Here is a 25,266-nt window from a genome sequence, read left to right as displayed (position 1 = left end):
TGTGTTACTATAAATGATCGATTTCTGTAGAAAGAATTACTTATTATAACAAGTGCATTGACATTAACCTTGTGGCCAGAGCCCATTCTGTAAGAGGAAATTAATTAATACCCGCTGACCAATCAGATTCGAGAATTCAACACTGCTGTGATATACTGTAAGTGAGAGAAACGACTAAACGACGATGTCGGACATCATGAGAGTGTCCATGACAGTCGAGTTTTATGACACAGTTTTATTGTAATTCAGTTCCTACCAATTCACGCTTAAACAATTCGGGGTTTTATTTACTTTGTAAAAATGACGACATTGGCTTAAGGATGCAGGTGATGAAATGCATTTTATTATTTGCAGGATATCCCGGTGGAGTCAAACCTCCTAAACCTGGTATGACAGCTCATGCACCCTGACACGTGGCCCAGCTTGTGGACTAACACTGTAGATTATAAACTACATATCTATTGTCATGCAATAAAATATTGTTGGTAAAAGTTATCTGTATAAACTTATTTCTCACTCATAGGCGTACCGAATACTGGCATTACTGGAACAGATGTTGCGGGACCTGGAGTGGGTGTTTTGCCGGATGGAGCTGGACTAGTTGTTCCAGGTGGCACTGGATTACCAGTAAAACCAGGTACCTATAGTACATTTGCCTCTAATCTAATTGAACACACTACCCAGCACTGCTGTTCTGTCAATGACCGGATCTGTTCTTTTTTGTAAAGCAAAGGGCCCAACTCTGCCCCCTGGTGGAACTGTTGGTCCAGGTATGGTACTTAACAATAGAACATTTCACAGTTATTTTCTCTTTATTAACTCTTTAATCTGAAAGAATGATGACCGAATACCGAATAGCTGAAAGTTCTGAATTCTTACCTATTATAGTATCTTCGGTAATAATGTATAAGAGATACGATCTAATGTGTAGATAGAAGCTAAAGTTCTTGTTGCATTTACAGTCAGACATTGAGCTACATTATGAGGCTTCAGTCCTTGAATGGTGATGTTTGGTACCTTTTATTCTGGTTCTGTTTACACAGGAAAATTTTAGCTAGCTATTCTCTTAAGAGTGACCGCTGAGACCTGGAGAGTCCATTGACATATACATCGGCTGCAAACATTTGTACCTGCAGCAGAATCATCATGTCTTCTTCCTGTACTGGCCTCTTTATCAGAGGTCTTTTAATGCTAGCGTGCTAAACCTTTGCTATTTTACTATTTCTCACTTGCCATGTTACCGCTAAAATGACCCTTTGTAGCTGATTCACACCAATACGCTACTATTTCATGGCAGTGCCAGTGGCTGATATCAATGCTGATTATGTCAACAGCTATCAAGCTAGTCACCTCTTTATTGCATTTCTTTAAAAAAAAAGCAAGGGTTGAAGGTGGAACCTGTTGTTTCTTGACAGGACCGACGGCTAGCGTTGAAACTGGCAAGCCTCCTAAGCCCAGTAAGATCGCCTATGTGTCATGAAACTTTTCTCTATAAAAATGTCTCTTCTATTCACATGTCTCTGTCTCTGTCTTCCGTTCGCACTAACCATGCAGACCGTGCAGCTAACTCATGCTCGATGTGGACACGGCATGCTTTTCATTAATACTTTGGCAAACCTTTTATATGACAGGACTGTGCGATTAATTTGGGGATTTACTCAGATTGTGGGTCTTACATAAGTGTCGACCTAAAACGAACGTCTTGTCTGTTATAGAGAACAGAAAAAAGGAGGGAAATATCAGAGAAATATGACACAATATCGTCATCTCGTTCACACGATGTAGTTAGAGTCTTAGAATAAAGTAGATTAGCGGCGCTTGATGTTCTCTTGTTGTATCTACGTGTCTTTTAAGAGCCTTTCTTCTGCTTTTTGTTTTGCAGGCACAGGAGAAATACCTCAAGGTATTTATTTTATTCTGAATGGAGTTTTTGTATTAAGGATTATGTGTAAAAATATCTAGCTTGTTCGTCGCCACTGTAAAGCTGATAGAAACATCCACATAACTACCAAATAAAGACATTTATAATAGAATAAATGCTACAATAATCATTATAATAATATAAATATCAATCATGTTTAGAAAAGTACATTAAAAATAGGATGAATAGATGAGCTAAGAATTATATATATATATATATATATATATATATATATATATATATATATATATATATATATATATATATATATAAAGGATATGATCTGCAGTATGTTGAATGTTATATGTACAGTAGTAACATTGATGGAGTCTTTATGGACTTCTAGGGGATGTGAGGACTGAATAAACACAGATACACACAGTGGCATTGTGTTTTATCTGTAATCTGTGTGTATTTATAGTATGTGTGTGTATGTGTGCGCACTGTGTATGTTTAACATTTTGTGTGTGCTGATTATTGTGTCTTAGGGCAATAAAGAACCTAAACAGTATAATATAAAATATATACAGTAGACACTCAGATTTACATGAACTATAACAGTATATAAATATATTTCTATTGAAAAAAAGGTTCTTTGGATTTGTTTTGTTGTTTTTTTCTCAAAGGAGAATACTCGAGTGGAGAAATACTCGAATTGTCCATGTAAATCTGTGCATCTATATATTCAGTATTCAGGAGTCATGTGCATCCTGTGTGTATAATAATGTACACTGCTTTTTGGGGACTTTTTTTTAGGTGGTGTAGGTATAAAGACCCCCACTGGCAGTAAGTAGTTCTCTCTGTATATTAGGAATTGACCACTGACTATTTATTGTGCCTGATTTAACTAAGCTTTTTTTGTTTTAAACAGCTGGAGTGCAGCCTGGTGGTAAGTGCATCGACAGGATCAATATGTGTCCACTAGAGGGCACTGTATTTAATTTCATTTTATTAATTTTTATTGTATTTTTTAGAATATCGATTAAAAGATATTTATTTTAAAAAATTTAATGCTCTAAAAATGTAACGTCTTTAAATTTATTATTGTAATGTCTTGACCTAAACTTAAATGTTTCTTCAGGTGCAATTCCTAAACCTCCAAAGACCGCTGGCGCAGGTTAGTGTTTTCTTTTACATAAGAAATTTTCTAATTTTTAACCCACACATTTAAGACATTGTGCATTTTTTGCAGGTCCAATACCGTATGGTGGATATGGTGAGTGTTTGTTTTATTTTATATATATATATATTTCAGAACAGAGTGAGTTCACGTGTCGGAATGAATTTCAGTGGATTTCCCCATTTACCCAGATTAACTCTTCTGATTTTGCAGGATCGTGTCGATAAAGTTTATTTAAAAATATATATAAATATAAATATAAATATATTTTAAAAAAATACAAAATCAGCTTTGCTTACGTATATTTATAGATTGTAAACAAGTAAGAAAAGACGTTATGTTTAGAAAAGCCACTAATTTAATTTATAATAAAATATAAAATACTCTGAAAATGTCAATTTCCAAACTTTGTTTTAGAGCAATTAGGAAAAATAAACACGTTTTTTGCCCCAACAGGGCAAAATGGTTAAATAGGGTTTCTTCTCACTTAGGTCCTTATCGTGGTGTCGCTCAAGGAGGATTCGGAGTTCTCCCAGGAGCCAGACCAATTACAGCGCCAGGTATAACAATGTATAAAGGCCAAAAAGAGAAAGATCAGTAAAGTGATCTGTATCCTAAACGGTCGTGTTCAGGGTTTAGCTTAATGCACTTTTCCCCTGAGGTGCAATTACATCCTTTTTCTACCGTGATGCTGTTTAATATCAGTAAGAAGTCAGACACCACCACGACTCATACAGACCCGGGAACAGGTTCATAGAAAAGCAGCTAAGACAAGAATACAAAATTAGAGTAAAAAAAAATTGTAGAAATCAATGGGCCAAAAAAATTGTTAGTAAGTTCAGTGAGCGCTGCGTCACACTGACTCTGTGTCTAATGACTGAAAGTGTGTGTGTTTAAAACTGATGAAGAAGGTGCCAAGTGTTCTGCTAGGGATTGTGTGTATCTGTGTGTGTGTACGTGTGTATGTGTCTGTGTGTGTGTGTGTATTTGTCTGTGTGTGTGTCTCTGTGTGTGTGTGTTTGTGTGTGCATGTCTGTGTGGGTATGTGTGTGCGTGTGTCTGTGTGTGTGTGTCTACACATGTGAGTCTCTGTGGGTGTGTGTGTGTGTGTGTTTGTGTGTGTGTGTGTGTGTGTGTGTGTCTGTGTCTGTGTGTGGGTGCGTGTGTGTCTGTGTGTGTGTGTCTGTGTGTATATGTGTGTGTGTGTTTGTGTGTATGTGTGTGTGTGTCTGCACGTGTGAGTCTCTGTGTGTGTGTTTGTGTGTGTGTGTGTATGTATGTGCGTGTGTCTGTGTGTGTGTGCATGTGTCTGTGTATGTGTGTGTCTCTGTGTGTGTGTCTGTGTGTGCATGTCTGTGTGGGTATGTGTGTGCGTGTGTCTTTGTGTGCATGTGTCTGTGTGTATGTGTGTGTGTGTGTGTCTGCACGTGTGAGTCTCTGTTTGTGTGTGTGTATGTGTGTGCATGTGTCTGTGTCTGTGTGCATGTGTGTCTGAGTGTGTGTGTGTCTGCACGTGTGAGTCTCTGTGTGTGTGTGTGTTTGTGTGTCTGTGTGTGTGTGTGTGTCTGCACGTGTGAGTCTCTGTGTGTGTGTTTGTGTGTGTGTGTGTGTGTGTGTGTGTGTTTGTGTGTCTGCACGTGTAAGTCTGTGTGTGTGTGTTTGTGTGTGTGTGTGTGTGTGTGTGTGTGTGTGTCTGCACGTGTGAGTGTGTGTGTGTGTGTGTGTGTGTGTGTGTGTGTGTGTCTGTGTCTGTGTGTGTGTCTGTGTGTGTGTGTCTGCACGTGTAAGTCTCTGTGTGTGTGTGTGTCTCCTCCTGACCAACAGATATCCACATTCGTATAAGTAAAAGTATTACCATGAACATTACAGCTTATAACGGCTCAGATGTTTGTGTAACGTCAGGAAATTATCCTGAAGCTTGTGTTGAACAAACCAAACGAATCAAACCGTTATCCAGGAAATGCCACCGACACCATTTAGTTTTCTCTATTGGAACTTTTCTGTTCTGTTCTTTCCCCAAATCTCTGACCTAATCATCATTTCCTCCGTAATTGCTTTGTCTGTTTAATATGCTGTAAGATCTGCCGAGCTTCTACGTCACTCAGACATCTGAAGTGAAGTCAGAAGCAGTAAAGAAATAGTATTTTTATTTTGTTTTAGAAACCGAGTCATTTTAATGGTTCTTTTTCAGGTGTTAATTATCCTTCTGGTGTTGGCCTTGGACCAAGTGGAGCTGGTGGGAAACCATTCAAACCAGGTAGATCTTCAGCTCATTGAGATTATATTTAACCTCCTACGACCTGGTGTCCACATACATGGACAACCCTGAAGCTAAAATGCAAGGCCGAACCAAAGCTCGGGTCTTAGGCTCTGAGGTTAATCATGAATAAACTCAGCAATGTGCCACGGCGTGCAGACACAGAGAACATCGCTATGGTAATTCTGCTCTAGATCTCGCTTCTCGCTGTTTGTAGGCTATAAGAAGTTCAAACGAAAAAGGAGGAAATGTCTGATAATAACTCCCTGTGGAAGGCCTTTACCGGACGAAGCTTAGTTCCTAACGGTCTTTGCTAAATTAAGCACTAGTTTATGCACACTCAGATCCTCTGTGGTGATAAAAAAATCTCTGGTGAGGAAATGAATCCTTTTACTGTGGAAGCTTTACTGAAAATCTGTCCAGTGTTCTAACGGCTTTCTATATAATCTCATCAGGCTACGGCTCATTGGGCACCGGATATCAGCAAGGTGAGAAATGTTCAGCAAAACTCACAATCGGTGCATATAATGTACAGTACATACACCACATAGTGTGCATACGAACCTGGAGACCGAACTTATATATATATATATAAAACAATAAATATGTGTGGAAAGATACTCAGCCTGATGCTCGGTGTTCGTCTGATTCGGTCTGTTCAGCTTAGTGAGACGACCTGCATACGGTTCAGCGTTATTTTTTAGAGCAAAGGACATTTTAGTCAGCATAAACAGATGGATTATTTTATCTCAGACATAAAAAACATTCAGTGCTGAACATCTCTTGTTTAATGGTAAAAAATAGATAATTTATTGATATTAACATCATTTTTATTAATTTCATCTACGATTAAATTTGATAAATAAACGATCCGGTTGTAAATATTGTGCAGTCGTTGTGAAGTCAACAAACATGGCAAGCTGTTAATAAATAAATAAATAAATAAATAAATAAATAAATAAATAAATAAATAAATAAATAAATACTCATTTTCTTTTTCACGCTACATTAACCTGTTTATTACCCACATTTATTGCGCTCCACGTAAACATGTTATACAGTATATGCTAAAATACTGAATACTGATATATTTGAAATTCTCCATTTCATTTTCCCATATTTTATATATCTGATATAGATCATTAGAGAATGTAGACGTAGCGCTGTAATGTTTAAATCCATATAAATCTTCCCTGATAACAGGCGCAGTCGCTCCAGGACCTTATGGAGGATATCCACAGGCTTATCCAGGTACGAAAATCAGCACTATTTTATTTGTACTTTATTTGTAAGTCACAATGCAGTGAGGAATTAATATTATTATTATTATAGGATTATTATTATTATTGTATGATTCGGTTGAATTCATGAATCTGACTGGTCAGAAGGAGCGGATTAATTATCTCTTAATTACTGATAAACGTATAACAGAACAATGGTGTGATTTGGGTTTGTTATTTATTGTTCAGTCACCTTATAAATTGAATAAATAAGAGATGGGACCGTAAGCTAGAGATCAATGACAACATGGTGCACTAGGAGGAGAACATCTCCATTCATCAGACTCTGTAGCCTGGTTTGTAGCACGGTGACTTCTTCTCCATGAGGATTTGACCATGAAGATCTTACTGTAGACAAAAATATGATAAGAATATGATGAATGTGAGGTCCAAACGAATAGTTTTTTTCTTCAAAGATACACAATACGGCAGAAGTCGAATGTGATATCGTAATATTAGGGAACATCGTGGTTATAGAAATGCACCACAAACAGAAGGGATGTAACTGAATACTTTACTCAGAGTAATAGATGATAGATAAGATTTTATAAACAGATACAAATAAAGACAGGAATAATTTCAGCTGTTGTCAGTTTTTACAATGTTATAAACAAAATGGCTCAAAATTCACATACGAAACATTCCATCACTCCAAAAAAAACATTTTTAGTATTAATTCATGTTTTTGTTCTTAAACAAAAGCTGCTTAAAATAGACAACCATCGTGACCTTCGTTAGGTAACACGGTTTTGTGGCATTATACACAACTTTTAAAACTGCAACACAACACTTAAGCTTCTTGAATCAAATCAAATTTAAAGAATAAATAAATAAATAAATAAATAAACAAATAAATAAAGTAATTAATAAATAAAAAAGTAAGTAAATAAATAAATAACTAGATAAATAAATATAAATAATAAACGATAAATAAATAAATAAATAAAAAATAGAGATAAAAAAATAATAAAAAATAAATAAATAAACAGAAATAAAAACAAACAAACAAACAAAAATAAATAAATAAATAAATAAATAAGCTGCAGCAAAATCAAGCATTTCTGGCTGTAACAGTCAAACAAAAAAATTTCAACGAATTGATTCCTGGACTGTTTTTTCACTTTATGAACATTAAGACAATGCAGGATTATGTTATATTAAAAGAGGATGTGGTGCACAGTGTTTACTATATTCTACATCCTACAGCCATGCATGAGCCATTTCTAAGAACAAGATACGAACAAAAAATATTTTTTTCTCGTAACCTTTGGGTTATTTATGTCCTGGTACGTAAGATACGACGGTAGGCTGATGTTCTTACTGTAGATATTCATCAGCGTTACATGTGACACGTCTCTCTCACCCCTTTGGTATACATTTAAAACTGAGCACATTTACCCTTGTTCCGGAGTAGGACTGGGACTGTGGCAGTATTGCGAGATGACAGGTAATGACAGAAAGCCTGACATTGGCTCAGTGACGTAGCGCACGGAAAGAGAAAGAAACAGATTACTGACCGAAACACAAGCTGTAGATTAAATCATACTACAGCTGAACTGTTCTCATGAAGAATGAACTCGATATGAAAACGTAAATAAACGAATGTTTTGTACGAGATTATATCGCGTGTCCACGGAAACGTTTCAGCCGTCAGTAATTACAGCCTTGTAGCACCAGGACGAGACTAAACTCTGTCTCTGCTGCTTTAAATGACAATCTGCAGAAAATTGTATAGAATTGTACATTTAAAGCTCAAGATGGACCAAATTTTAAGTCCTTATGACCTGAACAGAATAAGAGATGACGGTCTGCTCTTTAGGATCGTGTGCAAGAGCAGAAGCTGAGATAGTATTTTAGTATTTTACAGACTCGTGGAATAGAGATCACGTCTCAGCTTCTTTCTCTTTCTGTTCACAATGTCAGGCTTTTTTTAGGACACATCAACTTACCAGCAAACATTGCAGCAATGACAAAACAAATGAACTCAAAAAACGTTTCTCTGCTCCGTATAAAAAGCAAAAATAAGTCCCATGTTTCATATCTTTCTCAGATATATTAGCTCAGCGTGTATTTGGCTTACATATGCATTAATATGAGACCTCACAGTAAATGAGGGGTTATATTTTAACTCCTGGGACACTTTTTTGTTTTTTATCCACATATGCTTTGTTTTTTCTGTTTGTTTTTTTTTTACTTATCCTGAACTTCACTTCTTACCTGCATGAAGATGCTGATGATCCGAAACACGTTTCTCGACCTATTAATAACCGAATCCTGCTGGAGTTTGATAGACGTTCGCTATTTGCAATGTAAAATCATACCAGGTCTTGATGCAAATATCATGCAAACTGAATGAATTTGCACCAGATGACAGTCATGATTACCGACTGTGAAACCTCACACTGGTCTGATATTATACAAGCATTTGTCTATTGTTATTATATGCTTTATGACTCAGCATTCAGCTTAATGTTTGTATCTTCAAATAAATTCCTGCTTATTTCCATTAAACAGAAACTCATGCATGTTGACTTGTAGTCAAGTATAATACACTGCTTAGCATTAAGAAGAGATTGAAAATAATAGCTTTCCAGTAGCTTTGTGGTAAATGTATTTAATATCATCTGCTAAAGAAAGTAAAACATATGTAAGGGTTTAGTGTAGAATTAGTTCTTCACTAATGTTACTGAAACAGGAGAAGGTTATTTCCTGCTCATTTGGCTTGTATGCACACGATCGAATTAACTCAATCAAACGTTTAGTCAGTACAGTCTGTAGTGTGGAGGACATGTTACTGTAGCTTTGTGGTTAGAACATTTCCTTCACACCTCCAGAGTTGGAGGTTTGATTCCTGCCTCTGTGTGTGGTGTACAGTATACATGTTCTCCCCATACAGTACATCTGAGGCTTCTCTGGGTACTACAGTCCAAAAACATGCACTGTAATCTGATTGGCATCTCTAAATTGTCGTGTGTGTGTGTGTGTGTGTGTGTGTGTGTGTGTGTGTGTGTGTGTGTGTGTGTGTGTGATTGCACTCTGTGTTAGACTGGCATCTTGCCAAGTGTCTGCCCCGCCTTATGCCCAGAGTTTTCTGGGATAGGCTCCAGGTCCCCCGCGGCTTAATAAAATCAGTACTATAGAGGACGAATAGATGGAATTTTTAGTGCCGTTTTATACAAAGTCATTTCAATCAGTGCGACCTTGTGCTTTTATTTAAATCCATTAAAATGACTGGACTATTATATAATAACAACGTTCACCAGTCAACACATAGATGTTTAGATCTATAGATGTTTAGATGGTTGGTGGTGTAAAGGTTCAGTCGATGTGTAGTTCTGTGATATGCTTCTAGTGTAGCTTTCGAAACAAACTGGACGTATGAGGTAGAAATCGAGCCTACGGTCTTACAGAAGGATTCCATCCACCACGACATTTCAAACTACGGCTCATGCTGCATCACATGCAAGAATAAAACATTTAGGGCAAAGCACTACCTGCCCTCTTCTACATACCTGAGCTCACAGATGCCCATGATTAGCCGGTTCGTTAAATTGAACAGGGCATAGAAGCCTTTATTATCGCCACATATACATTACAGCACAGCGGAATTATTTTCTTCACATACCCCAACTGAGGAGGTTGGGCTCAGAGTGAAGGGGCAGCTATTATACAAGGAGGGTTGAGGGCCTTGCTCAAGGGCCCAGCAGTGGCAGCTTGGCTGTGCTGGGCCTTGAACCCCAATCCTCCGATCAACAACCCAGCGCCTTAACTAGTTGAGCCACAACTGCCCCCTAGATCTTAGCACTGACACATATGTCATTATGTCTAGTGTAATATTATATTCTCTACCAATAATCTAATAATTATAGGATCATTTCTGTGTTTTAGGAGGATATGGGGCCGGGTTGTCACCTCAACAAGGTAGGTCACATTTTACTTTGTTAGCAGCGTGTTGTGCGATAATGAGATTAAATTATGGCAGCAATAAAATAAACAACATTTCAACGAAAGCGAGAATTTAAGATTTCTTTCACTTCTTTCTCTTTTTTTAGCTAAAGCTGCCAAATATGGACAACTTCAAGGATTCCTGGGTGGAGGCTACAGAGGTATGTTGCTTGTGTTATTATTCCTATTAATGACTAACACAAATTTCACCATAAAAAAAGGTAAAAAACAAATTTACCTTCACTTTTCCTAACCATGTAAATGAAAGCTAGCTAGTGAGAATGATGTGGTTACTGCGTTGTCAGGTGTAGCCCCAACAGATGAAACACTACCCCCAGATCTTTGGTGCCCAAGTATTTAATGCGGACTTGATCGAGCGGTGTTTTAGAAACTGAACTCTGCATTTATTGCAGCTGATCCCCAGGAAGATGTTGTGTTGATTGACACCATGCTTCTAATTCGATTGGTGACGATGGCTAAGCATGTTGGCTTAGTGGTTAGCACGTTCACCTCACACCGCCAGGGTTGGAGGTTCGATTCCCACCTCCACCTTGTATGTGTGGAGTTTGCATGTTCTCCCCGTGCCTCGGGGGTTTCCTCCGGGTACCTCAGTTTCCTCGCCCGGTCCAAAGACATGCATGGTAGGTTGATTGGCATCTCTGGGAAATTGTCCATAGTGTGTGAGTGTGTGAGTGAATGAGAGTGTGTGTGTGTGTGCCCTGCGATGGGTTGGCACTCCGTCCAGGGTGTATCCTGCCTCGATGCCCGATGACGCCTGAGATAGGCACAGGCTCCCCGTGACTCGAGGTAGTTCGGATAAGCGGTAGAAAATGAATGAATGAATGAATGAATGAATGAATGAAAGTTCCTTCAGACCTTTGGTGGGCATTTGAGTGCAACATGAGGTGGTCCCTTAACTGCTCACTACACCACTAAAGAGTGTCTTAGAGCACACACTATACTGTGCTACACCTCTCACTGGATGGAGACAGTATCAGATCAGTGAAGCTTAGATCCATGCCAGTCCATGACGTCTGATATCTGAGCTCGTTCTCCAGGTTCTACAAGAAGAAAGGTGTTAAATGTGATGTAAAATAAGACTCCACTCAAGTCCAGGTTTCGTTTCATATAGAATCGGTGCAGTCCATAGACACAGACGGTGGAAGTTATTGCAAATACAGCGTCACATGTCACAACCTGTATGTCTGAAAGTTCAACAAGAATTCACATAACCACATTTACAAGATTAAGCGGTGGTAAGATTACAATCAGAATGATTAAAATACTGTTTCTAGACAAGTAAGAAATAAAGAACACAAACGAACTAATAGATGAGGCTGTAGATTAATCCTACTATTTTAAAAATGTGAGACAAAAAGAAAAGAAAGGAAAAGAAGTGACATTGTGGTGCAGTTTTATTCATTTTAGTGTCTTTCCCAGGCGGCGCAGGGTGCCAAGGCAAATACTGCGGCAGGAGGAGAAAATAAAACATTCTCTTGGGACGTGAAATGACCTCAAGAAACAATGGTGCTACTGCATGATCCAGAATGTACATTTGATATGCAAAAAAACAATCCTATCATGTACAAAATTTGTTTTATACCTACAGGATATGTTTTTTTTTTTCTCGAGAGAAGCTGAGGAAAAAAGGATGAACATTCCAGCTGTTCATGTGGCACATTCCAACATGTTGCTGATGTCTCTTTATGTAGATATGGACACCAAGTCTACAAACCAATACCCAGTTTCAGGTTCATTATTTGTCATTTGTAGACATTAAGGCAGTTATTTCTTTTTTTCTCTTAAGATTTCGAAAGATAAAATCCATGATATTTCCCTTAATGGTGCCAGCAATGGTTGAAAGCAGATTGTTTAACAGGGTCGGTTTATCATTTTTGCATTAGATACCTAAAGTCTATTACAAACAGGAGTTTGTTCGTATTTATAAGTGATGGAATTTTGTGCCTAAATAATAAAAAAATGGTCGTGCTGCATTTTTATGCCGCATGTGCTACAACCAAACGTTCAAACAAAACGTCAGTGGTATTTTTTGTAAACCTTTCCAAAACTATATCGGATATTTGTCTCTATCGGCTTTTGGGTTGGGAGTTTATTTCAATCATAATTCCAACGAATGGTCATGAAGTAACCTACAGAATGTGACTGCGGGGGAACGTACAGTACGCTGGTATTTCATCTACACTGTTTAGAGTTAATCCTGCTCTAAAAACAGGTCTAAATCCTGAATCAATTCTGGATATAAAACCATCAGCGGTTGAATCACGGTGGAGACGATCGAGGCTGTATTGTGGATATTTTATCTCATCTATGAAACAGTCCTGCAAAAGACCTAATGCTATCTGAAAAGTGTTGAAAAGCCTCGTCTGGTATCCGATAAGATCCGTCGTTTCGTCTTATTGCTCATCGTGTTATATACGAGGTGCCGACCTGCTAAGATTCTGTTTGCTAAGGATGCAAGCGTGAAAGTTGAAGAATTTACAAAAAGAGAAATAATCGTGCCGTTTTTACACTCGACTAATTTTGAACCTGAAATGACATTTTAAACATTCCTTAAACATGCAGGAATTGGTGCTTCATGACATGATCTACAGTACAGACGTTTATCCCCTTTATATTCAAAGAATGTGCTCTTATATATCATATACATACAGTATGAAGGCTCATGTAACTGCAGGTTAATTTGCTTTGTTGTTGTTTCATTTGCACCATGTGAACTTGACCTTGACCTTGACATTATTACCGAGTTTGTACACATGATACCAAAATATTGTTTTCTGTTTTGTTTTGCTTTCAGTAGCTTATGCATTTTAGTCACTGTGGAAATCTGTAATACTGTATAAGATTGTTTTTAAAGATGTGAGCTGCGTGTCTGCGAGTTAAAGCGTGTGTGTTTGTGTAATTGTGTGTGCGTGTGTGTGTGTGTGTGTGTGTGTGAGTCTGTTGTATGTGTGTCTGTGATAATCCCTGGTGTCTGTATTTTGTTTTAATTGACTAAGCTTCTCTTAATAAGCGTCACTAGCCAGTGTATTACCCATCTAATATTAAATTAGTTCTTCTTATTGATTAATATTTCATGTCATTGGGAACATGTACTGTTTCAAGTTCATCCGAAATGTGTTTTTCTAACCTGGTGCTGTATTTGACCTGTCTGGGGTCATATATGTCTAATGTGCCGTGGCGTTTGCGTCTAATTGAAAAAAAAAAGAGATGGGGCTATTGCACTTTTTCCCACGGCGCACATATGACTCGTTCCAGGAAATCTGGGCCTTTTTACTGCTTTAGTGAAAATGAAATAAAACCGTTCTGAAACGAAAAAAAAAGTGTTCTAGTATTATTTCATTAATAGTCATTAATCCTATATTTTGCACCTTATAGATTTGTATTATTATAAATATGACTCGGAGTCGACACTTGAGTCAGTGTCATCATCATCATACACAGCAGTAATGCAGTGCACTACATTTCCAATAGGGGGCCTTCGCACTTCCTGTCAGCTTCCGTGACTTGCGTGGGATTGGTCAGCTGAAAGCATTGCCCCGCCCCCTCAGCCCTGCCCATCGCTCCCTGTGGAGGCAGTTGGTGCAGTTTGTTGCCCGCGCTGTTGGTCGGTGTTCTGGGGCAGAAGACAGCGCACATTCCTGCACTAGGCTGCTTGAGCTCCCGGACGGAGGGTGAATGAGGTTGATGCTGCTCTGCTGTTCCTGGAAAGACGAACGTATGGGAGAAGACGAAGGTCTGTGTTTATGTGGGGCTGAGGGAGCGTGCACGCGCAGAGCAGGGGACGTGCACGAGCACAGCAGAGGGCATGCATGAACAGAGCAGGAGAGAGCGTGCACGAGCAGAACAGGAGCAGAGCAGGGACCGAGCGTGCACGAGCAGAGCAGGGAGCGTGCACGAGCAGAGCAGGGAGCGTGCACTTCTTCCTATAGGTTAAAGCTTAGAGGTCATATACATGATGATTCTCACTCAGAGTCACTTATTAAAGAGCTTTAGATGTAACTTCAGGTCAACATTAAACCTACTGCCTCTGTAGATTATTATAATTATTGTTATTGATTTGTTTATTATGAGATAAACAGTGTGTAAATAAATCTGCTGATTTCATCACAACTCATTTTACATCTCAGTCATTTTATTAAATCGGTTTCATTCTTTTTCTTTTGAGTTTCATTTATTATATGAATGAAAAATATCTTTTACAATAAGACTATAAAAGTAGAAAAGTGTCTGTTGTCTTAAAAGAACACATTTCTGTCTTTCTTTCTTTCTTTCTTCCTTTTCTTTTCTGAACACATTCCCGGGTGTAAATACAGTAAATCTGTCTGCGACACACTCCACTGACTCACGGCACATTTCTCTCTCGTGGTCTATCAGGAATAAAGAATCACATGTTCCTGCCTTTTAAATACATCTTTTTATACATTAGTTATTAATATAATTGTGTGTGTGTGTGTGTGTGTGTGTGTGTGTGTGTGTGTGTGTGAGATTCACTTTAAGAGAGCAAAGTTCTAACACTCTTCTGGGAAAATGGGAATCAACAAGGAACAGATGCTTTTTGGACACATTTTTGGAAAACAATCATCTGTCCATCCATTTATTTATTTTATTCCACCTCGTATCGTACACAAGGCCGAGGGGTACCTGGGGTCCATCCCAGGTTGAACACACACACACACACACACACACACACACACACACACACACACACACCAGATAATTTAGAGACACCACTCAGCCTACAGCTCATGTATTTAGACTGAGTATCAGGAGGAAAGCTGACATGAATATTTTCATTACTGTACAGCAGTGAAGTTTAAAAGCTTTTCCTCCATAATGAAATGGACTCGTTTCTGCAGGAACGGTGTTTTATTTTCTTACTCTGATTGTCAAGACCATTCACTGACGGATGGAGTGCAGTCTGGTTCTATTGCTCTGTTAATTAAGTTTTATAAACTAAGTCAACTGTCATTGAAAAATGATGTTGTTATTATTATACATTTGTATTAATATTTGTGAAGATTACTAGAAGTTGAAAAGTTAAGGTCGAAAGAGGCCTAGAATAAACCTGTGTGAATATAATTATAGCTAATTAAGTCATTAACATGAGAGCCATGTGTCTGAAGGTACATCCTGTGGCTCATTTAAATGGGATTCATAATTAATTTTGTCTACATTTGTGTATTTGTGTGTGTGTGTGTTTTAATAAATAACATATTTTAATACCTTACCTTTATATTCCCAGTGAATAAATAGCTTAATAAATGCACATAAAACTTGAACTTGTTTATTGAACTACGGACAATGATGACTTTTGCCTGCAAGCTGTAGGTTAAGAACTTGATGTGTGGCCCATTTGTTGAGGAGCTGTTAGTTCTCATGTAGCAGTCATGTTATTGGGAGAACATCAGGGGAAATGAAGCTGGCTAATATTCATCCTGCTTCCTTCCTAAAATCACAGCTCTTCTTTTCACAGCTAGTAAATTTTAAAGTTGACTTATTTCTGGTTTGTGTTTGGCAGCTGGTGGAAGATTGCCGTCGTGCGCCGGATGTAGACGGCACATTTATGACGAACAGTACCTGCAGGCCCTCAGTACTGACTGGCACACCATTTGTTTCAGGTTGGTTTTAATATTTTGTCTGCATCACTGGAGGAAAATGAAAATTCTAGAGAGAAAGTTTAAGTCAAATGCACATGAATGTAATTGCACACTTTTCTTGGGACAGTAAAAAAAAAAGTAAAAAGTAGGTTCATGAAACAGTTAAAGTAAAAACAGACCACAAAATCCTGCAGAGATTTTTCTGCTTTTTCTTCCATGGAAAACTTCTTAAATTATTGAAATTGCGAGCGCTTTTAAACTCCCACCGGTGACGACACATGAGCATGTAATTACTGTATAACGCATGAGAAGTTTTGCGGACACATCATTAGTACATAGTTTTATTTCAGTCAGAGCCCCAATCCAACACAGATGAAAGCTACTGGGGCTGATAGAAAGCTGGAATACTGACCGAGCATCGGATAACATCGATATTGCATCATCGGCTGCAGGACTGCGAGGTTAATTACACTAATGGTATAGCTGTTATACATCTTAATGGGATTGGAAGTGATCTCCTGCTGATTGTGTATCCCAGTTTAACATGTTATGTACCAGGCCCATAATTATTCACAGGGTGGCGTCTGTTTGTTCTAGAACAATCCGGTGTCTGCGTTGGCTTTCTTGTCTTGTCATTGCTTTCCTGGGGTTTTTATTTTATTTATTTATTTATTTTTTTAAAAAAAAGTGTGTTTAGTCAGCTGGTTGTGATCGCTGCACAATTCCTGTAGACGTGTGACAACCAGGGAAGAAGAAGACAGACCTGTACACAGGATAGCTTCATGCTACCATAAAAAAATGCTACCCCATTTTTCCGACCATACGTAGCTTCTGCTACGGTATTTTTTTTATAAAAGAGCAAAATGTACGCAAGATATTGACAAAGAATTTGTAGCATAATATTTCTATATTTTTTAATTCGCTTATCAAATCTGTCGCTGTGGTTCAGTGATAAGAACCAAAACAATTAGCGTGCAATACGAATATATTGACTTTTAAATAAAAGATCTAAAAATAGAATTTTAATGTATTATTATTAAGTAATAGCTATTAATTCACGCCAAATTTTAATGAGCTTTCTCATAATGACTCATAATATCACTTCAGACTGTGCGCTAACTCTGAAGAAACAAGCTCGCAGAATTATACTAGCTAGTTAGCGTTTGAGAGATTAGACTGAATCACTTCTAATCACTTAAATGTTAGCTAGAATGATGATAACCCTGACAACACAAACTAGCAAAATACTAATAGCTAATTAACATTTGAGCGGTTAGGAATTAGCTAAAGCTATACTATTCTATAGGATGATATTATAGGATGATGACGCTATAGAGTTAATAAGTAAAATACGGATAGCTAGCTTCGGTTTTAGAGAAAATAAATAAAAATAAATATTTTTTCTCATATTTTTCTACTCGCATGAACATAGTGTAATAATATAAATGATGAAGTGTATTCACTTCACTCACATTTTGTTAGCGTGAGGCTGTTTGTTGTGTTGCGGAAACTCGAAATCGCAGCGTTTAAGGGATGTGACCCGACAGGAAATGACATCAGATGAAGCAGGAAGTTGGGAGCAGAAAATGTAAAAAAAAATCTTTTCCTGATGCCACAGAATTGACCACTTGCACTGCTACAGCGTTGTCAATTAATGTCATGATGTTATGAGAATAAACGCCGTTCGATGTACAGGAGACTGTCATGTCGTATATTACTATGAAGGTTCGATCCTAATTCACATTCACACACAAAAGCAGAAGGGTTATTAGGTTAAATGTGTTAACCTTCAGTCCACGTGGCGAGCTTTGTCGCCGTGTCATTAGTTCGACCTCGGCGCGTTCGTGGAGCTCAGCTGTCAGTCTGGAAGCGAGAAGCAAAGCTGGGAGAAAGTCCAGTGCCTGAGAGAAGAGAAAGGAACACGATCTTTTATAAGAAAACCACCGATGACGCTCGGCCCGCTGTACGGCGGTCTACACGACGTCCATTTCCTCTTCTCGTATCTGACCGTGATGCAGACGAGAAGCCGTCGCATATCGGTTATGTCGATTTGTACGTTTTAGGATCTCGAACTAACTTGCTACCATCCTCACGATTGTGTTTCACAAGTAGCGCTAATATCTGCATGCATGTACACACACTGTTACAAACACCTGACCAAATGAGGAAGCCCAGCTTCCCTGCTGCGTGCCGCTGAGCTTTGCGGGCTGGTTCGTGTTCCCTGCCGACGGTGTTAATGAGATGTGTGCTGTTTTGATCAGATGCGCTTCCATTGGCCCCAGCGTTTCTTTGTTCCTCTTGTTTCCGACCATTAAAGTACCCACATCGTTCACTTCGTATTATCTGAAATATCACAGATCCCTTTTATATCTATAAAAGAAAATAAATATATAACACGCACAAACATTCTTTTTTGGAGTATAAAAGATCTTGACATCTTTATGTAGCATCTGAGGAAGTCAGGAGGAATAAAAGTCACCGCTCAGACTAATGACATATCAGTCGAGAACTTTGCCCCGGGACTCACTAACACTTCCCCTATCTCTACCCACTTGCCCCTGTACCTGCCCCCTTCCACATTTTTCTGATAAAACACACTAACTACCACAATTATTTCAGCATCTATACACCTACCAGAAGAGTTCGGCGGTGCGAGAGATATTTAAAAAACGTACGAAAGATGCGAATGCAAGCGAGTGTTAGTGTTGGTATATCTTCCAGTCAGTGAGACTTGCCGTGCTGCTTCAGCCTGGATGTGTTTGAGGTGTTTACCCTGAAATAGAACGGCACCAGCACACGTTCTGACACTAGTAGACGGTGATACGTAGACATTTTCCACATACGTCTTCTCTCCATAGTGGTTGTGGTTGTATTTTTAGTAGCAGTACATTCGATTTGTGGTCCAAACTTACATTGTGAATTGGAAAAAGGTCATTTTAACTAACATGAAATCTGGATCGTGGTGAAGTAGGTGGTTTTGGCCAATAAGGAAAAGACTTACACGTGATGGTCCATGCAGTGAATGCATGAGGAACGCTTTTAGTTTAAAAAAAAAAAAAAAGGTAAATGTAAATACCTCCAGAGGCAAAAAAATACCTGCAGAGGCAACCAGAATTCATCAAGCGTTCTCTGGGAGTGTACAGGATCGGTGTGAGTCGGATCGGGATTAAACCGACTGAAAATAGGAGCATGAGAAAGAGAATAAAACGTGAACATTCTGGGATGTGTACATGAGGTTTCTTTTGTGTCCCTTGATACTTTCTGACCTGATCTATTCTGACACACACCGTGGAAAATGTTGTTTAGGTATCGTTATTTGTTCAGGAGCAGTCGACGACAGGAGTAGGAGTAGCTGCTCGGACTTTCCACACGCTCACACGTTTGGGTTTGTGTATTAATAGGATGATGCGGCGTCAGTTACCCGCTGCTCCTTCCGTCTGTTTCACGCTCTCATCACATACAAACCCGCTTCGTGCTCGTCGGAGACTAAATAAATAAATTCCAGGACAAACAATATGTTTACTTTGAAGAATTCTGGTTCATTTCATATCCTTTATCGGGAGTTCTGATGAAATGAGACGAGAATTCTGATGAAATGATCTCGTCTGTGTTCGAAGAACAGTCTAAATGCAGGACACATCAGACTCCGACGGCTCGGAGTGTCAGTAACGACTGTGGAAACGTATTTGTGCAACACATGTGTTAAGTTTTGGCAGAGTTTAGGACCAGGCCTGGGCAGCTTTGTGAGATTTGGCACAGAGCTCTGGGTCTACAACAGATATGGAGACTGAAACAGCATGCAGATGAAGGCAATGCAGCTCACATGTGCAGCCTTCAGTACGGGGAACAGGAACGAGATGAAAAACGTCATAGCGGTCTGTATGGTCCTCTCATCGGCACAGCGTCCAACGTGTAAGAGCGGCCGTAGAATTTTAGGAAGTGCTACTACACGTCTACACGACTTATGCTTGTACAGATAACTGTATTTCGACACTTACGTGACTTTTCATGACACGGACAATCGAGCGTTTCTTTACACGACTCACTGTACGTCGTCGTGTATTCGAATCATTTGAATTTGTTTTGAATTTGTCCGGAGACGAATGCATGCGTGTGTTTGCATGATTTCAAGGAACAAATATATCGGACTTCCTATCTTGTATTTTCTGCATAGCGCTATTTAAAATCCATCCATGACCCTTTAAATATGGTGGAAAATAAACAATGAATACAGACCAAAACAGCTCGGTTTATTTTAGGGCTGATCGACGTCCCTTGGGTGGAAAAACCGAGCAGCCCGTGGAGACTCTGCCTGGGGCTTTAACTTCATGGGAAAGTAGCACTTAACTACTAGCACTTTTTTTTTACAGACGCTCAGTGTTACAGACGTCAGTGTTACAGACCCTCAGTGTTACAGACCCTCAGTGTTACAGACGTCAGTGTTACAGACGCTCAGTGTTACAGACGTCAGTGTTACAGACCCTCAGTGTTACAGACCCTCAGTGTTACAGACCCTCAGTGTTACAGACGCTCAGTGTTACAGACCCTCAGTGTTACAGACCCCAGTGTTACAGACCCCAGTGTTACAGACCCTCAGTGTTACAGACCCTCAGTGTTACAGACCCTCAGTGTTACAGACCCTCAGTGTTACAGACCCTCAGTGCTACAGACCCTCAGTGCTACAGACCCTCAGTGTTACAGACCCTCAGTGTTACAGACGCTCAGTGTTACAGACCCTCAGTGCTACAGACCCTCAGTGTTACAGACCCTCAGTGTTACAGACGCTCAGTGTTAGAGACCCTCGGTGTTAGAGACCCTCAGTGTTAGAGACCCTCAGTGTTAGAGACCCTCAGTGTTAGAGACCCTCAGTGTTAGAGACCCTCAGTGTTACAGACCCTCAGTGTTACAGACCCCCAGTGTTACAGACCCTCAGTGTTACAGACGCTCAGTGTTACAGACCCCAGTGTTACAGACCCTCAGTGTTACAGACCCTCAGTGCTACAGACCCTCAGTGTTACAGACCCTCAGTGTTACAGACCCTCAGTGCTACAAACCCTCAGTGCTACAGACGCTCAGTGTTACAGACCCTCGGTGTTAGAGACCCTCAGTGTTAGAGACCCTCAGTGTTAGAGACCCTCAGTGTTAGAGACCCTCAGTGTTAGAGACCCTCAGTGTTACAGACCCTCAGTGTTACAGACCCTCAGTGTTACAGACCCTCAGTGTTACAGACGCTCAGTGTTACAGACCCTCAGTGTTACAGACGCTCAGTGTTACAGACCCTCAGTGTTACAGACCCTCAGTGTTACAGACCCTCAGTGCTACAAACCCTCAGTGCTACAAACCCTCAGTGCTACAGACCCTCAGTGTAAGGAAAAAAACACTAGCTGTCATTCCTGGTTATCATTTTGATGCCCAGTTTGGGAGTATTGTGTATCTGGCACTTGGATTTGTGACATTAGTGGCTATTAATAGCTTATAATCGCTTTTTCCACACATGAGGGTGACATTACAAAGTGACATAACAATTTGTAGTTTATTGTTCAGTAGTTTGCACATAGACCAGGTATAACGAGCGCACAACATCTAACCGAGTTTCCCAGTTTGACACTTTAATCACAATTTAATCACAATTTAATCACACTTTTAATTTAATCACAATTTAATCACACTTTTAATTTAATCACAATAATCACACTTTTAATTTAATCACACTTTTAATTTAATCACACTTTTAATTTAATCACAATTTAATCACACTTTTAATTTAATCACAATTTAATCACACTTTTAATTTAATCACAATTTAATCACACTTTAGTCACAATTTAATCACACTTTTAATTTAATCACACTTTTAATTTAATCACAATTTAATCACACTTTTAATTTAATCACAATTTAATCACACTTTTAATTTAATCACACTTTTAATTTAATCACAATTTAATCACACTTTTAATTTAATCACACTTTTAATTTAATCACACTTTTAAGATGGTTGTGATGCTCCTGCTAAACAGCAGAGAGAACTTAAAAAAAAAGAAAACAGATGTAGAATGAAATGCCCCCAAACTACACGGGACTTAATCTGCTTACACACTGTAACATGTGTGATGAGCCACAACTGACAGCATTAAACCATTTAGATTTTAAAACTGATTGCTATTAGAGTTAACTTTTTTCCTGTAACACTCACACACACATCGCAGTGTTTACACTAACTAGTTAAACTAGTTAACCAGTGATGGGAGATCAGGTGTGAAACTCCACTCAGGTCCCTTTCACAGCTGACATTAACATCTACTGGGTAACGTGATACTAAATAAACAGAGATGGTGAGGGACAGGGACAAATTATCACCTAATACACTTCATTAGAAGGGGATGTGATTCTCCGGCTAGACTGTTGGGCTCCTGATTGGAAGGTTGTGTGCTCAAATCCCACCGCTGCCACGCTGCTGCCCCTGGGTCTTATTCCACAATGTCTCAGTTGTATAAATGATATATATTTACTTTGCTCTAGATATGGATATGACTGTAAATAAAATCAATAACAACAGAATTATTGCTGAAAAAAATGGTCACTCACTCTCCACTACTCACTCTCCACTAATCACTCTCCACTACTCACTCTCCACTAATCACTCTCTACTACTCACTCTCCACTACTCACTCTCTACTACTCACTCTCCACTAATCACTCTCCACTAATCACTCTCTACTAATCACTCTCAACTACTCACTCTCTACTACTCACTCTCCACTAATCACTCTCCACTACTCACTCTCTACTACTCACTCTCAACTACTCACTCTTCACTACTCACTCTCTACTAATCACTCTCTACTACTCACTCTCCACTAATCACTCTCCACTACTCACTCTCCACTACTCACTCTCTACTACTCACTCTCTACTAATCACTCTCTACTAATCACTCTCTACTACTCACTCTCCACTACTCACTCTCCACTAATCACTCTCCACTAATCACTCTCCACTAATCACTCTCCACTACTCACTCTCCACTACTCACTCTCCACTAATCACTCTCCACTACTCACTCTCCACTACTCACTCTCCACTACTCACTCTCTACTACTCACTCTCTACTACTCACTCTCTACTACTCACTCTCTACTACTCACTCTCTACTACTCACTCTCTACTAATCACTCTCCACTACTCACTCTCCACTACTCACTCTCCACTAATCACTCTCCACTACTCACTCTCAACTACTCACTCTCCACTAATCACTCTCCACTAATCACTCTCCACTAATCACTCTCAACTAATCACTGTCCACTAATCACTCTCCACTAATCACTCTCCACTAATCACTCTCCACTACTCACTCTCCACTACTCACTCTCCACTAATCACTCTCCACTACTCACTCTCCACTACTCACTCTCCACTAATCACTCTCCACTAATCACTCTCCACTAATCACTCTCCACTAATCACTCTCCACTACTCACTCTCCACTACTCACTCTCCACTAATCACTCTCCACTACTCACTCTCCACTACTCACTCTCCACTACTCACTCTCTACTACTCACTCTCTACTACTCACTCTCTACTACTCACTCTCTACTACTCACTCTCTACTACTCACTCTCTACTAATCACTCTCCACTACTCACTCTCCACTAATCACTCTCTACTACTCACTCTCAACTACTCACTCTCCACTAATCACTCTCCACTACTCACTCTCCACTAATCACTCTCCACTACTCACTCTCAACTACTCACTCTCCACTAATCACTCTCCACTAATCACTCTCCACTAATCACTCTCCACTAATCACTCTCTACTACTCACTCTCCACTAATCACTCTCCACTACTCACTATCATATTTTCTGGTGTTCATTTCGAGTGTTATTAACAGACTACACCAGTTTCATACAGCTTGTATATTAGTGCCTAAAAGCAGCCTGTTGGAACCCAGTGAAAGCTGTTGTAATAAACATGACTCGCTTCTTCCAGCGGAGATGATGCATGAAATCCAAACAGCAGCCGCACGAAACGCGGATGTTATAATTCCGGGTGTGAAAAGGGATACGGACGATCTGTCAGGATTAAACCTGGGATCGTGATGTTGTGAGGAAGACATACAGCCTGTCATGCTCTATAGTCACCATGAACTAATTCACAACGGTCATACATTACAAATAAATGTTTAGTCCTGATAGTAACCTATTCGGACCTTTATAAGGAGAGAAACCGGACATTTTATTGGTCTATATTGTTCGATATCTCTATTAAAACTATTATTATCATTATTTGTTCAGTAACTGAACTGATGTTAAGTGGCCATGTTTACATCTAGGCTTAATCTAGTATTATCTGGTTAACTAAAGCTGTGTAAGTTCCCTTAAATTTGACACCCAAAGGGAATAAGCTTATGTTAGATCTTCAGACAAAATTATATGACGTTAAATGACATTTGAATAGAGAGAACTCTTTTTTTCTTGTGCATGAACATTAAAAACCTCCTGTTCACGTGACTTTTGGTTTCTTCCACAAAAATGCACTTTCTATTCATATCTGTACATTCATCTGTTTATAACACATTATATATGAAGTGAGTGATATGACTTACAGCTAAGTACGTCATATCACGTCAGGTGACCCAGACTCACAATTAGTTCTCTGTATTTAAACCATCCTAAGAGCGCACACACAGCAGTGAACACACACACACACAGCAGTGAACACACACACACACAGCAGTGAACACACACACACACAGCAGTGAACACACACACACAGCAGTGAACACACACACACAGCAGTGAACACACACACACACAGCAGTGAACACACACACACAGCAGTGAACACACACACACAGCAGTGAACACACACACACACAGCAGTGAACACACACACACACAGCAGTGAACACACACACACACAGCAGTGAACACACACACAAACACACACAAAGCAGTGAACACAAACAACCACACACACAGCAGTGAGCACACACACACACACACACACACACACACACACACACACACACACACACACACACACACACACACACAGCAGTGAACACACACACACAGCAGTGAACACACACACACAGCAGTGAACACACACACA

General features: G+C 39.3%; 2 protein-coding genes across 18 annotated transcripts in view; both read left to right on the top strand.

Moving 5' to 3' along the window:
* Positions 1-13,864, top strand: part of elna (elastin a) — a 56,097-nt gene extending 42,233 nt beyond the window's left edge. For 13 of the 16 annotated variants that reach the window (XM_047806382.1, XM_027162147.2, XM_027162143.2 and 10 more), the window contains 16 exons: positions 355-387; positions 524-637; positions 729-770; positions 1,416-1,457; positions 1,883-1,903; positions 2,678-2,707; positions 2,793-2,810; positions 3,003-3,038; positions 3,114-3,137; positions 3,533-3,601; positions 5,233-5,298; positions 5,754-5,786; positions 6,502-6,549; positions 10,467-10,499; positions 10,631-10,684; positions 11,964-13,864. In XM_047806382.1, coding sequence (XP_047662338.1) covers positions 355-387; positions 524-637; positions 729-770; positions 1,416-1,457; positions 1,883-1,903; positions 2,678-2,707; positions 2,793-2,810; positions 3,003-3,038; positions 3,114-3,137; positions 3,533-3,601; positions 5,233-5,298; positions 5,754-5,786; positions 6,502-6,549; positions 10,467-10,499; positions 10,631-10,684; positions 11,964-12,010 — 710 coding nt within the window. In that variant the 3' untranslated portion in view covers positions 12,011-13,864. The remainder of the gene's footprint in view (positions 1-354; positions 388-523; positions 638-728; positions 771-1,415; positions 1,458-1,882; positions 1,904-2,677; positions 2,708-2,792; positions 2,811-3,002; positions 3,039-3,113; positions 3,138-3,532; positions 3,602-5,232; positions 5,299-5,753; positions 5,787-6,501; positions 6,550-10,466; positions 10,500-10,630; positions 10,685-11,963) is intronic. The other 3 variants (XM_027162145.2, XM_027162141.2, XM_027162146.2) reach the window with 3 other exon arrangements.
* Positions 13,865-14,082: 218 nt separating this feature from the next.
* Positions 14,083-25,266, top strand: part of limk1a (LIM domain kinase 1a) — a 53,887-nt gene continuing 42,703 nt past the window's right edge. For both annotated transcript variants that reach the window (XR_007139108.1, XM_027162165.2), the window contains exons 1-2: positions 14,083-14,277; positions 16,063-16,162. Coding sequence is in view for 1 of the 2 variants with exons in the window: in XM_027162165.2 (XP_027017966.1) it covers positions 14,220-14,277; positions 16,063-16,162 (158 nt within the window). In the remaining variant the exon portion in view is untranslated. The remainder of the gene's footprint in view (positions 14,278-16,062; positions 16,163-25,266) is intronic.

Source organism: Tachysurus fulvidraco, chromosome 22 (genome assembly GCF_022655615.1).
Source record: "Tachysurus fulvidraco isolate hzauxx_2018 chromosome 22, HZAU_PFXX_2.0, whole genome shotgun sequence".
In the NCBI taxonomy this organism is placed as follows: Eukaryota; Metazoa; Chordata; class Actinopteri; order Siluriformes; family Bagridae; genus Tachysurus; species Tachysurus fulvidraco.
The sequence above is the reverse complement of the archived record's forward strand: the minus strand, read 5'-3'. Positions and strand labels throughout refer to the sequence as shown.